Below are 14624 nucleotides of genomic sequence, written 5' to 3' on the forward strand. Positions count from 1 at the left end.
AAATGTTAGTAATAAACACATTCAGCATTGCACCGAAAATATAATTATATATAATAATATAATTACATCGACGGTGTACGGAAAGGGTTTAAATTAATAATACATTTTTTTAACTACAACAATTGTATTTTTGTAAAATACAATGTATTTTTGTAATAACTTTTGAAGATATTTTTTTAATAACCATTTTATAACACAAATGCATACGGGAAATGTATACAACGTACCGAGGACATCCGTACTAATTCGAAACGATTTACATAGTGGTCGTAAAACATTCGTTATCTCAATCAGTTTATGTTCTACGTTAAAATATTTTCATGATAATCGTAATGGATTCTGCGCAGTTTTCCTTTTATCGTAATGGTTTTTAATTTTTCTTTCTTTTTTAAAAAAACAATTTTATCTTGCGCAATTATTCATAATGCATCCACGCATAATTCATATTACATCCGATAAAACTTGGTAACGTTAATAATAAATAAAATATTGAGACGCAAACTGCAATGGACATATCATACAGTGTCACTATACTACATATACATTCAAATTAAAACGATTAGTTTATAAATAAAAATATTTTAAATTTAACGTTCTGAACGCGGAACCACTTCGGAGTAATGGAAACAAGTAACAATTACCATTATGTATAGAACACTTTGATTTGGAAACTGCACTGCGATCTAAAACGAAAATCGTCGCATTCAACTTCAACTATTATTATTTTTAGTATCAACTACGAACTATTCCGAGGAGAACATTTTTTTGAAATTATCGATGGACAAAAATCGATCTATATTAACAAGACTTTTTTACTATAGTATTACTGACAAAGTTTACCACACACTAGAAAAAATAACAATATTCCTAACCCTCTTTGTGTACTACGGATGTCGTAAATCATATTTAATAAAGAGATGGTGACATATTTTCGATTCAAAAGCATATTTAGTAAATTTTTAGTGTATCAGCCGTTTACTCACAAAACCGGATGAAAAGCTTTCTTGCTCCGATCACTCTGAGACTGTTCCACTTTAATGGTCTGGCCCGGTGATTCCACTTTGACGCCATAAAAATGCAAATGAAAGCTGCCCACTTTGTGAATTCCTTCTGCGGTCCTCACAAACTGCGCGTCGCCTTGGAGTTGTGTATGGCACGTGATCTATACGATAAAATGAACTCGTTTAAAAATGTCAAACAACAGCAATTACGGTTGCAAAACGCTTCGATAGTAGGTCTGTTTACCTGAAAATGATTTTTCTTTTGGCATACAAATGCATCGTCGACATTGGAAAAATTGAAACCTTTATCCGCGTCCACTCGATAATGCGGCACCGGCCTGACATTTAACAACATACAAACGTTTCGTAAGAATCGCAACGAATCGCAACAATTCTTACACAGACCTCATTAAATTACGATCTAGTGTTGCGTATGAACCCACTTTTTAGTTTTATTCTAGGCGAAATGTATAATTTCATAACGAATTGAGTCTTACGTTTCTTCACGAAATCAACATAGAGCCCGCGTATAAGCATTAAATACACAAAAAGGTAACCTCGAAAGAAGATAAAATGCGCCACCGGATAGCAAATGAAATCATGCATGCATTTTGAGCGTTTTTTTTTTTTTTACATTTCATTAAATTAATTTTTCTTTTGCAATAACTTTAGTAATTTTAGCGAGGTTTTCATCAGATTTTTATAATCTTCAAAATACATACGTATTTTATGCGACTCACATTACAACGATGTTATCCATCAGTTCCCGGTAAAATCCAAATAATCAATCGTTATCAGATGCAGAATATACTTTAATTAATTTTAAATATTATTATAAATATTATTACTATTAACAATATTACTTTAAACCACGGCTAGTACATTTAAAATTTCAAAATAGAACCGAATTCGAATAACTTTATTTTGATGAGATTTTCGCCTCAACCCTTCATGGTCCCAGGATCCACCCCTGCTAACAATGTTCCCACACTTTTTGTTTGAACACTATATTACTGATGGTACGTAGATACGTACAGTTCCTTCAGAGAGTGATCGCACAGTGTGTTCCACGATGTTTCTTGAAACGGTTGGAAACGGATACATTGAAAGCTTGTGTCGTTGTACAGACCCGATTCGCAGCTATCCTGGTACGTATAACTGTCCTCGCTGCAAACCGATCGGCCTGATGGTGACACGTGGGTTATTGCCTTTTTCCCGCAGCTCTCTAAACACGTACATACATATCGTTGGATTTGAATACAGTATGAAAGTCATTTATTATAATGACATACGGCTGGGTAGAACGACCTTATATCGAAGACTCAGACAAAACTCCTATAATGTATGTACACTAAGTTGTATCGTTTATTATGACATCTATGAATGAATGAACTAAAATGTATAAATAAACTATACATGGATGTTATGACAGTTAGTTCTTAGAAAAATATTTTATACTTAATATGATTGATTATATTTATTGAACAGGGATGTAAAGCTGATAGGAAAAAGAAAATATCTTCTGAAGTTAAATTACAAATGTAATGATTATAATATAAATACTTTTTATTTTACTTTATGCTGTATTCAAATAACGTTTTAGTGATAGAAATAAAACGCACTACACTATCATTATGTTCGTGTTTAATATTGATCTTTTTTTAAATTTTAATTATAAAAACAATTGTTTTTTATGTTCAATTTACACTATTTCCTTGAATGTCATTCTAAACGATTTTTTAAGTACTTAATTTTCCCATCCGGATCAAAACCTGAAAACCCATATACATACCGGTGTCTTTTTTGACACGTGAACTGCTGCCATTGCTTCCGCCGATGTCCACGCACAGTTTCCGTTTCTTTTCCGTTCCACTCACGTTCAACAAATCTGTATACTCTGGCTCGGATATTTCTATCTCTCTTGTGTCCGGTGGCATTCGATTAAAGTCTAAAACCGATGAAAAGAGCAGGTTTTATGTTATAATAAGTTACGCAGTCGTAACTCTGAGCCGGGTCCGAATGTTACTGTTAGAAATATTTTGTTTGAATATTTGTGGTTTTTTTTAATCGGAACAAGACTTTTTTCACTGAAAAATTGTTTCATAAACATTTAAAATTAAATCAACCATTAACTTTTATTTTTTTTTAAATATATAACTAGATATATTTTGCGATCATACCAAAGTTTAAGAGAAAAATCATGAATTAATTATGTATTTTCAATACTTTATTTTATTTCGCCAACTACTACAATTCAACATATATCTAATACATCAAATAAAGCAATAATTTAAAATAACACCGATTGCTATTCCTAATTGGTAACGTTCATATACATTCCGAATAATTGTAATTGTTAATCATAAAAGCTTATTCATAACAATTTAAGTAATTGCTGTACCTTTTTGTGCTTTTTTTTTTTTTTTAATTGACGAGTAAAACCGTTATTTGCACATTTAGGGCATTTTTATGGGTCTTTTAAAACATTAACATTCTGGACCGACTCGTAAACTATTGGTTTTCATAAAAGTATTTGATGGCGGATAATATATAAATCATATTCGAGACGGGTAGGTTTATGTGTACAGAGATTCGGGTGCATCCATACTGGGTATGATCCGGAAATCGCCAAGCTTTTGTAAATTAATATTCTTCTTTGGTGGATCAACTTATGAAAACGGGGACAAAATAATGTGCCCGATCAGTGGTATAGCCAGAAAATAGGGCGAGGGAGATTTACATTTTAAGTTCTCCCCTATACAAGTTAGAACTTTTTTGTTTTAATAAGTTGACTAAACATAAGTATGAAATGTAAAATGCATTATTATTTAATTTATTGCAACTATGAAAATTATTTAATGATAACATGATATAACATTATACCTATGTATTAAAATTACTGTATATGTTACAAAATAAGAGAGACATTTCCTGGAGAGAGTGTAATAACGCAACACAGGTTGATAATAACGGTGGTTAGATTAGGTTAGGTTAATATGGTGTTGTGGAAAAAAAGTGGATATAATAAACTAAATAAAGAAAAACGGAAAACCGGAAAGGAATTGAGAATTCGGTGGTGCAAATTATTAAGAAACAAAGAAAATAAGTTTATAAAGAAATTAAAAGAAAAATTAATCGAATAACGTTCGAACGAAAAGTTCTTCTGTGTAATACAATATAGTTATATATTATAAGAAAATCATAATAATTAATTTCTAATGTTTTATTTCGATGAATATAATAAAATACATTATTTTATAAACTTCGGGCGTTCTAAGTGATAAAAGAATTCCAATGAGACTGAAAGTTAAATTTTACAAGATACACTACACTGTTAGATACCAACTACGCTATATGATTCGGAGTTTTGGGTGGTTAACAGGTGAATAGAAGAACAGAGTATGAGTGTTGGAGAATTGAAAATGTTTAGATAGATGAGTGGAGTAATAAGAGAAGATATAAAAAGAAACGAATATGTGAGGTGTAGTATTGGTGTAGCGTCAATATTGGACAGATAAGACAAAATAGACCGAGATGATTTAGGCATATGATGAGGCGAGAGGAAATAAAAGCAGTAATAGTGGTTATGAAAAAAAAAACGATGAAGAGAAAAGAAGAAGAGGAACATCAAAAAATAATTGTTGGTGACGATTGAAAATTTATGAGGGCTGTTGGTGTGTGCGTAATGCGTGTTGAAAATCGAGACGAGTGGAGACGAGAAGTTTAGAATAAAGGTAGCCAAATAGTTGGAAGAAAGGCGAAGGAAAATAGATGAAGAGTAACATTTCGAGGGGGATTATTACCAGTTAACCCTCCTCCCCCTGGCAACGCCAATGTATCCATGATGAATCGATAACAGCAGATTATGACTCCAAATCACGAAAAGTGGGTTGCAAAGTTACATGATGAAGAGGACCAATGTACACAACTACCCACCACGAGCGCGTTCCGTTCACAGTTTTTTACTGAACACGTCAACGTAGGCATGTTCAGGCTTTCTTAGGTTGTGCACAGAACGAACATACAAACGTAATACCGGGTTATCAAAAATAGAAAGAATATACGATGTCCACATTTTTAAAAAAAAAATCATTACTACCTTACAATCCATATACGAATATAGTTGCAAACATTCTTAGTGCCTACAGCGATTCTAAACGTCGTTTCATTGGAACCATAACCAGAATTAACTGATAAAAGTCAAAATATGCACGATCTGTGCGCAACCCGCAGACACGCCTATGGTCGTGTCGAGCCGACGGTCGGTGAACTGCCGAACGGAGAACGGAAATTCGATCGCGATCGTAACCGTCCGACCGACCGATCGGACGGCGTTACACAGGAAACAAGCGCGCCTGCAAGATAAAATCCCACCCATGCAATATTAAAATTCCAAGGGCCAAGACAACTTTTATCTAAAAATAGATGAGAACAAAATAAAATACCATAGAAATCAGTACTCGGGAGAATTTATAGTTTTGAGCGATATGCAGTCATGTGATAACATTGTAAACTAATGAATACGTTCAAGATTATACATTTTAGATTAACTAAAAACATAATACATTTTACTAAACTTCATAAATGGATCTCAATAAAATTATGTTATAATTGATAGACGTGGTATCAAATTAACAATAGTTTTGAAACGAAAATTCCCAGTATGGCCCCATTGGCCTCCCCCTGCGGGAGCGTATGATTGAAAACGTTACCCAGGTGTGACGAAGAACCCGTCTGGTTAATTAGCAACGGTTGGACGGACAGCGGGTGCGGAATTTTTGCGGCCACCGGTTGTTTTTGGTAAAGGCTGGGTGGACCGGCATTAGTGGGCGGCATCTGAGACTTGTTGGACGACATAAGGCACTGTAAATTCGGCGTCTTCCGGTCTGCAAAACGAAACGGGACAGCGTTAAGACGGGTAGGGCAGGATAACAACAAATGGAACACCGTCCGGCGTTTGGTCTTACGCGGCGACTGGCCAACCCCGTCCGCTGGCGAGTACGGCGGCTCGGAATCCGGAGGACTTTCCGGTAGGTTGTGCCTGAAACACACGTGCCGAAAAATAATGGTGAACTCGGTCGACGAACACGATCAACAGAAAGATCGAAACGAGGTTCACGTAAATTTACCCACCTGTTAGTGTAACCGTGCGATTTGTCTTTGATCGGTTTGCCGGCCAACCCTGACGTCGGCAGGACGCCGTTGTTGTGAAAAGACAGATCCGCGATCGGTGGCATCGACGCACTTTTCAAGAACAGCTCGGGCGACTCCTGCTGATGATACGGAGTGTTTATCCGGACCATCACGTGATCGGCTTGATCGACGGTTTCATTGAAAAATCTTTCAAAAACAACGATCGGGTATAAGTACAACGACGGTGTGGATATCGCTGCAGCGAACTAACATGATATTGTTATGCAATAACAATTTCGTTCGGTTTTTTTACCAGGTTTCACTTTATTACCATGTTCGGTTGAATTTTGTTTTGGAAAAAGTTATGCGTAGAAATACGTTTTTACGTACGTATTATATTTGAAAAATAATATATTTATAAGTTATATAACAATGTGGACTTAATGATAGGGAGAAGCGACGAATATGGAATACCATTTTGTTTTTGATCTCCACTGACTACAATTTTGATGTTATTAGAAAACCATAAATATCTTATTAATTTAAAACTATACTAGAATACATTTTTTTTAGTTGTTAGAACACTTTAAATTACTAATTTTAATATATTCATGATAATATGAAAATTTTGATTTTACCATTTCAAAAAATGTGGGGGTAATATGGAATAGGGTATTCCATAATACCAGCACTTATCTAATAGGAATAAAATAAAAATTTAGTCTTATATACTACTTATAAAAGTAAAATTTCATGAAATATTTCATGAAAATTTCATGTAATATATAATTTGAGTGAAAAATAAAAATTTTGTTTCATTTCAGTAAAAATATAATGCTTTATGTTTTATTTTTTATGGAATACTTTTTGTATTATTAATTGTACTAAATAGAAATAAAAACTAATTTATATAAATTAAAAATCAACACCATATTAGTATATAGTTATTATAATTTATAAATATTGATTTAAAAGGTAAGATACCAATAGTTATTGAAACACCTGAAGAAATTTTACAAAATATAGATGAATTTATAAATAAGTTGCCAGTAGTCCTCTTACTCATCAGCTATCACATTATTTCAAAATTTTCTCATCAAAAAAATATATCGGTACCTAGTGAGTTTAAAAGTTAAATACATATTTATAAAATTTATTGTGAATATAGTGAAATACACAATATTATACTAACATCTGGAAATGTTTTTAAAGAAAGCTGAAAATTACAATTCAATATTGGAGTACAATATTGAATTGTATTTATATACAAATAATAAATAAAATATATATATATATATATATATGTATAAAAGATAATAAACATAATGTAATTAAATACATTTAATTTAATAAAAAATATAAAAATTACCACCTTTGCATAGTTAAACAAATCATAAATTAGGGAAGTATAATATTCTCATTAATATACTCAAGAAAGTATGGAAATTAAAATGTAGATGGCTGAAGACACTTCAGAAAACTTGACTAGTAACATGTAAATAAAACACAGGCAATTAGAACTATTATTGACTAATATTATCATAAAAATAGCTGAACAATAATAATGCGCCGGTTTTGTCGTTACTATATATATATATATATATATATTAATATTAAATATATCTGTGGTCGTTACCTATTTATAGGCAGCTGATAGACTATACCACGTTAAATGGAAAAGCCCAAGATTGTACCAAAACGATATCATACAATATCAACTGATTAAATGACATTTGACAATCACTATCTCAAACGTAAAAAAAAAATATTTTTCAATATTTCATTGAAATATTTTATAAAGCGTGAAATTTTCAATTATGAAATATTTCATGTGAAATATTTCAAATTTACAACCCTAATCATTATGACTTCAATACAAAAATATTATTACAAGTTGATGCTTTAACGTTAGCTTAATTACTGTAGTATAATCTAAAATTAAATTGCATAAGCTATTCAGACGTACTAAAGGATTTATAATTTAAAAACATTAACTAAGTAAAATAAATAAAAACATACATACCTTGTAGAATTTACGTTATTATGAAAAACAAAAAACGTGTTTTAATTAATTTGATAGCAGCTCTGTGATATCAGTACCATATGTTTGATAAAACTAATAACTAAAGATCAAGTTTCAATCATATAAGACAGATAGCGCCTAGTATATACGTGAATTGACTATTCCATAATAAATGCCTATTCCATATTCGTAGCTTTTCCCCTACACGTAAAAACGTACTTCTTGTAAAAAAATGTTTCCAAAATAAACATCCTAATAAAGACAAAGTTATGAAGTTTATTATGAGAAAAGCTGTTTGGTCTACATAACTATGAAACTAGTAAATATTTTAATATTCCAGCCTAGTTATTTAAGCCACTTGAGAGTTTCTCATCCCTGTTTTATAATTTGCATTGCTATTATACGCATGTTATAAATATCAATAGTGGATGAATTACCTATAAAGCGAACAATGCAACTGTTCGGAGCACATAATTTTTTTTTTCTAGAACAAATATTTTCCCCTCCCTTGCCTATATAATGTATTCTTAGAATAAGTAAAACGCCTAGAAGCGACGTCTATATAAAATATAGGATTTTCAATATCAACTACATACAATGAGCGAATAACAATAGTAATATTCATTGTTGGATACTGTGCAGATGGGCGATGTTTTACATTACACTACGTAAAGCGAAATTGTAACTGGTACCCACTGTGCAAACTATGTTTCAAAATGTGGGGACGTTTCACCGGTGTTTCATGATTAACATTCCTTTTTAACATTTATATGCTGTAATTTGATTGTTACAAAAATATACTAAAATCTATGCAATTGTATGATGTCCCTATGACATTACATGTCTTCATACCTGGGATTTGGAAATTTTATAACATATACGGAATTTCATATATGTTAAAAATAATTTAAGTTATTTTTTAGGAGTTATTAATTTATACACACGAAACGTACAAGCGATTATTGTAAAATGTCATTTTAAAGTCGCATCGGATTATGATTATTTATTAAATGAGACGATTAATTATAAATACTGTAGAAAAACTTGAGACATAGATATTGTTTTCCTATTTTCGGGGAATCTCACGGCCCCAAAATACAATAATACCTACCCCGATAACGACGAATTGATCAAATGAAGACCCCGACACTACGCACTTTATACTAATATTAATACTTATATTTTCATCTAATCATGTATTCTGTTATTCATTTATATTAAACGTCATTCACAACCGTATTTCGTAAGTTGTATCTTGTGTCCTGTTTTAATTGTAACTAAAATTTTTTGGCGTGTATTATAAGTTTTTGTTTATACATTATTATTATTTTTATGTAAATGATTTATTAAGTAATTCTTAATATTAAAGTTGTTCTTCTTTACTAAGGAATACGGAAATTATTATCAACCTCTTAATACTTAGCTCTTTATTTAAATATATTTTATTTAATCTTTTACCTAGGTGCCTTTAAAAAATAAAAATATCATAATAATATACAAATTAATGCATATTTTTGAATTCTGAAAACAGATTTATAATTAATTAAATACAAATACCTAAGTAATAGTTACATAGAGATTTATAGACTTTTAATAATAGTGTATCCATTTTATTTCAACATTTAAACCAAATTAAGTTTAACATATGTTATAGATGTGTAGAATGTTGAGTTTACACTGTAGCCAATAATTTAAATTATTTAGAGGTATAAATAAACAAGCTGCAAATATAATAATTTATACCAACAATTTAATATTAACTTAGTATTATTTATTAGTTCTGAACGTTTACACACAAGTTTATCAATGGGAAAATTAAATAAGAATAATAATTTAGAGATGTTAAGTTTTAATAATTTTCTAGAATTTTTTATATAGAACTCAAACCTTATGTGTGTTATGGAAAAAAATGGTAGTTAATTAATAATTTTTTTTCTCGTTATAAACTTTATTATTATTTATTATTTAACCTTTATTGTAAACGGAAAATTATATATATATAGATTAGAATATTAGATTATAGGTTCTTATATATAAAATAGTTACCAGATGTTTAATGAAATAATTTTAATTATATTTATTTGTATAGATATCCCCTAAGTGGATGGTAGCTTTATTTCCTGAACATAATAATAAGTACAGTGTTATTCCCACCAATTGGATACAACAAAATGAAAATCAAACAAATTATTATTATTGGCCACCTGGAAATGTTGATAGTGACATACTACAAGAGGCAGAAGATCCAAGACCCAACTGGAAAATGTACAGAATAAAAATATATAGTAGAAATAATATTTTTGATAAGGATTTATGTATAATAAATATTAAACTTCATATAATATAGGATTTATTTAGGTATATGAATAATATTAAAACTGTTCTAAAATAAAAATAAATTTACAGACAATTTCAAAAAAGCATGGAACCAGCAAGTGATCATTAAAGAATCCAATATCGAAACTGAAATAGAAAAAAAAACTTCTCACAGACATAAAAAAAATAACAAACTATTCATAATGAAAGCGATTATGATTATAGTGTAATTACTTTCATTTTCAACCCCTTTTATCGTTATTTCTAAATTTAAATATATATGTTTAAATGATAGCTGTTTTAATATAGTATCTTCTTTATGTAGCTCACATAAGATCACACCAATAGCATCTTGCAGTAATAATATATCTACAGTGAACGCAACTGAAGATAAAGAGGATCATTTACTCACTGAGTTAATGCCACCGGTAAAAAAATTATCAAAAAAATTAACAGAATATAAAATAAACAGAAGAGGTACTTAATATTTATATTATGCTTTAGAATAGGCTCCTAGTTAAAAAAACTATTTTGAATATCAAATAAACCTAATTAATATAAATAGTTAAAAAGGAGGAATATATTTTCATGCTAAATATTATGTTTTAATTTTAGACAACAGATTTAATGAATAACTCTATCAAGCCCTTCAATCAAACAATGTTAATGCTCATTATAAAAATACTTATTTTCTTAAATTTTTAAAAAAAAAACAATATGCATTATCATTAAATCTGATTAAACATGGCTATAACTCAGATCCACGGATAAAATCCTCTAATGCTTCTTTTTTAAATTTAGAATATGCATAATTTTATTTTACATTTTTCTTTCAAGAAATAATATATTTATACATTACTATTTACATAATTATTGACTTTTATTTTCTTTTATTTATATGTGTAGATCCAGCAGTAAAAATGATCTTGAATATAATTTTATTAAAAGTAGAAAATATAGAAAAAATGGTTTCCAGTTATAATAAAAATGAAAACAAATCTACCGAATTAGACAAATTGTTCCTATCCAAATTTCCAATTGATAACATTGAAGGATTTTTAGCTGCTGAAACTTGTATCCTAAATGACTTTGACTTTGTTTTAAAACTGGTAAATTAACATTTCTTTTAAACTATTTTTACTAATGTAATAACTAATAAGAATAATTTTAAATAAATAATTTATTTTTACTACAGAAATTTTTCATCAAATCAATTGGTGGGATACAATGAATTATATATCAAACTAATTGTTCAACATTTTTTAAAATCTACTTCTTTTTTTTCTGAACCCATTATTTCTTCTATTATTGGCTTGTATTCTGTTAACGCTATTACCCTATATGATAACTTTATAATTCATATATCAGATGTTTCATGTAAATGTATTTTTATTCCTATTTCAAATGAAAAAGCATTTATTTCAACATTAAATCATTCATGTATTGAAAAATCCAATTGAAGTATCATAGTGTTAAAAAAGATTAAATATCATTTAACATTGTAAATTTGTTAAAATAATTGTTTTACTTCGAAATTTGTAATTTTATACAGCAAAATAAAAAAAATAATTTTATTTAAATATGTAAATTTGATAAATATCAAGTATATATTAATATGTTAATTACCATCATACAATTGTAATTGTAATGTACTTGTAATATTATGCTTTTTATTATAAAAAACTTAATTTATTTTAAATATATTATGATTTATTGACTTATTTATTTTATTTTAAATTGATTTATTTTACCTTAGAAAATACTAATGGAAATAATATACTCATACCTAATAAGTCTCAGGACTCAGAACTTTGTGTACTTGTACATTTGTTTAGGAAATAAGTAAGATAAATCTGTTATTATTATAACTATCAAGACTATAATAATGCCATGAGGATACAATTTTGTATTATAACTGTGATGTATATATGAAACATACTCTTTTAAAACATTTTCTTGAAGTAAGTAATGATCTTAAATTATCAATAAGTTCAATGACAACAATTACTGAAAACTATTAAAAGTAATTTTAAAAAATATGTTCCACGAGAAATGATATATAATTGGATTAAATACCAGTTAACTGAAAAACTGATGTTAAATTTCACGATTACAGAGGAATACTAATTTACAAACACTTCATTTGATTTTTCATTACAAATTAAATTTTCTGCATTGTCACTTTTAGGATTTTCGAAAAACATAAAAAATGAATATCCAGTAATTATTAATACGTATTAATGCATTAACGTATATTAATACCATTTGCAAAATCATATTTGTGTAAAACGAGAAATTCTGTAATTGCCATTTGAAAATCCAAATAACGATCTAAACTTAATGTTGAAAATGAAATGCGGTAGGAGTTGCCTCGTTGATTTTTAATTTTGAAGTATCTACAGTAAGACCTCAATAAGACGGAATCGCTTGGGACCATGACATTTTTCTGTGTTAACGAGGTTTCCGTTTTGACGGGGTTAAATAATTATATGTAATTTGAAACGGGACCAAAGAAATATTCCGTAATACCGGGGTTTCCGTCTTACCGAAGTTCCATCTTAACGAGGTTTTACTGTATTAATACACGCAAAAAAAAAAAAATAGTTTGCATTAAATTAAATAATAATAATTACTGTTATTACTATGTTTTGTAATAAAAAAAACTATTTTGCTTGTATTTTAATAATCCAAATGTTGTTTTATTTATAAAGGGGAGGCGAGATTAAATTATTTTAGTCTTAGGGACCCAAAAAAGATTGGGAACCTTGCCATCGGCAATAATTAAACTGAAATTGTAAAATTAAAATAAAACGAATTTCCAATTTTGTTATGAAATTGTTTATTGATATAGAGAATAATGTAGTATTATACCTATAATAGTGCATAACGTTATAGACTATCAATAGGATTTTCACAGGTTTTTATGTTTGAAATATAATTGTCTCGAATTGATTTATACGCAAAAATGTTAAAAATATGCCACATATAAATATTGATTTTATATAGCACAGATAAATGGTTGATAAATCTTAAAATAAATATATAATTGGTAAATTAATTTCTTATTTTAATTTAATGTGAGAGAATTTAAATAAAATGTAAAAAAAAATATTTGAAAATAATATTTGATTTTAAATACAGAAACTCTGAGGAAGTATTATAAATAATACCTCAAGTATTTTTTTTAAACTATTTAAAATACGTATTTAATTATATAAAAAGCATTTATCTAAATATTTTTATTCAAATTACTGGAGTATTTTACAAGACTGTATATACATAATAATGATTAGCGAATATTTCGTTCGTTGTTGGTTAATTATTTTTTAGTATACATTTTTATAAAACACATTAATAAGGGTCACGAAAACGATATTATAATAGTTGCCGAGCTACCTTATATAAGAATAATCGATCCAACAGTTTAATAATATTGTAGTCGTATGTCAACTTGCTAATATTGAACTGATAAGTTGAATACCACACTACTTTATAATAATATATATTCGATATTTGTAACAACTATTATGTATTAATATTCAACTATATGATCGGACACTGTTACACTACATAATGTTACGCATGATATTATGTCTGCAGTACATGTACAATTTGTTTGAAAAAACACCAAAGTCCAAAAAACAGTCCAAATAGTTTACCTTAATATATTATATAAATTATACAATTATATATTACACAATGCTAATATAATGTTCGTCTATATGATAAAATGAGCACTCACTGGTTAGTTTCTGTGTTATTATTTTGGATGAATTCGTCCGTCAGATGACTGAAATCTAATGCTTCGTTGTCAATACCGCCAACAAAATCACTCCTAGCTATAGACGAAACAAACAAAATAAAAATATATTTTTACGAATTGTTTTACTTGAAATTCAAATATCCATTACCAGTCAAATAAACAGCATAGGTAATTAATAAAGAAATGCTTAGCCTGGAGTATTATTACATTTGTAAACTACAACCGGTTTCGAATTAAAAATTCTTCATCAGATTTATACAAAGTCAATAAAATCGCGACTGAATATGAAAAAATAAAGGCTAAGCATTTTATTTATTTCTATATATATAAATTATCTGTATATTTTATATTTATATATTTGTAAAACGAGATGGAAGGATGCTGTGGA

The 14624-nt window shown here is 28.7% G+C and overlaps 1 protein-coding gene across 3 annotated transcripts in view; it reads right to left on the reverse strand.

The window, feature by feature from the left end:
* The window catches only part of LOC112685018 (myelin regulatory factor-like protein), a 54490-nt gene that overhangs the window by 11453 nt on the left and 28413 nt on the right, over nt 1-14624 (reverse strand). For all 3 annotated transcript variants that reach the window (XM_025556771.1, XM_025556772.1, XM_025556770.1), the window contains exons 3-10: nt 14216-14312; nt 6135-6341; nt 5969-6042; nt 5714-5887; nt 2794-2949; nt 2037-2226; nt 1246-1339; nt 984-1162 (exon numbers count right to left, since the gene is read on the reverse strand). In XM_025556771.1, the coding sequence (XP_025412556.1) occupies nt 984-1162; nt 1246-1339; nt 2037-2226; nt 2794-2949; nt 5714-5887; nt 5969-6042; nt 6135-6341; nt 14216-14312 (1171 nt within the window). The remainder of the gene's footprint in view (nt 1-983; nt 1163-1245; nt 1340-2036; nt 2227-2793; nt 2950-5713; nt 5888-5968; nt 6043-6134; nt 6342-14215; nt 14313-14624) is intronic.

This window comes from Sipha flava, unplaced genomic scaffold, assembly GCF_003268045.1.
Source record: "Sipha flava isolate LNK unplaced genomic scaffold, YSA_version1 262_pilon_pilon, whole genome shotgun sequence".
In the NCBI taxonomy this organism is placed as follows: Eukaryota; Metazoa; Arthropoda; class Insecta; order Hemiptera; family Aphididae; genus Sipha; species Sipha flava.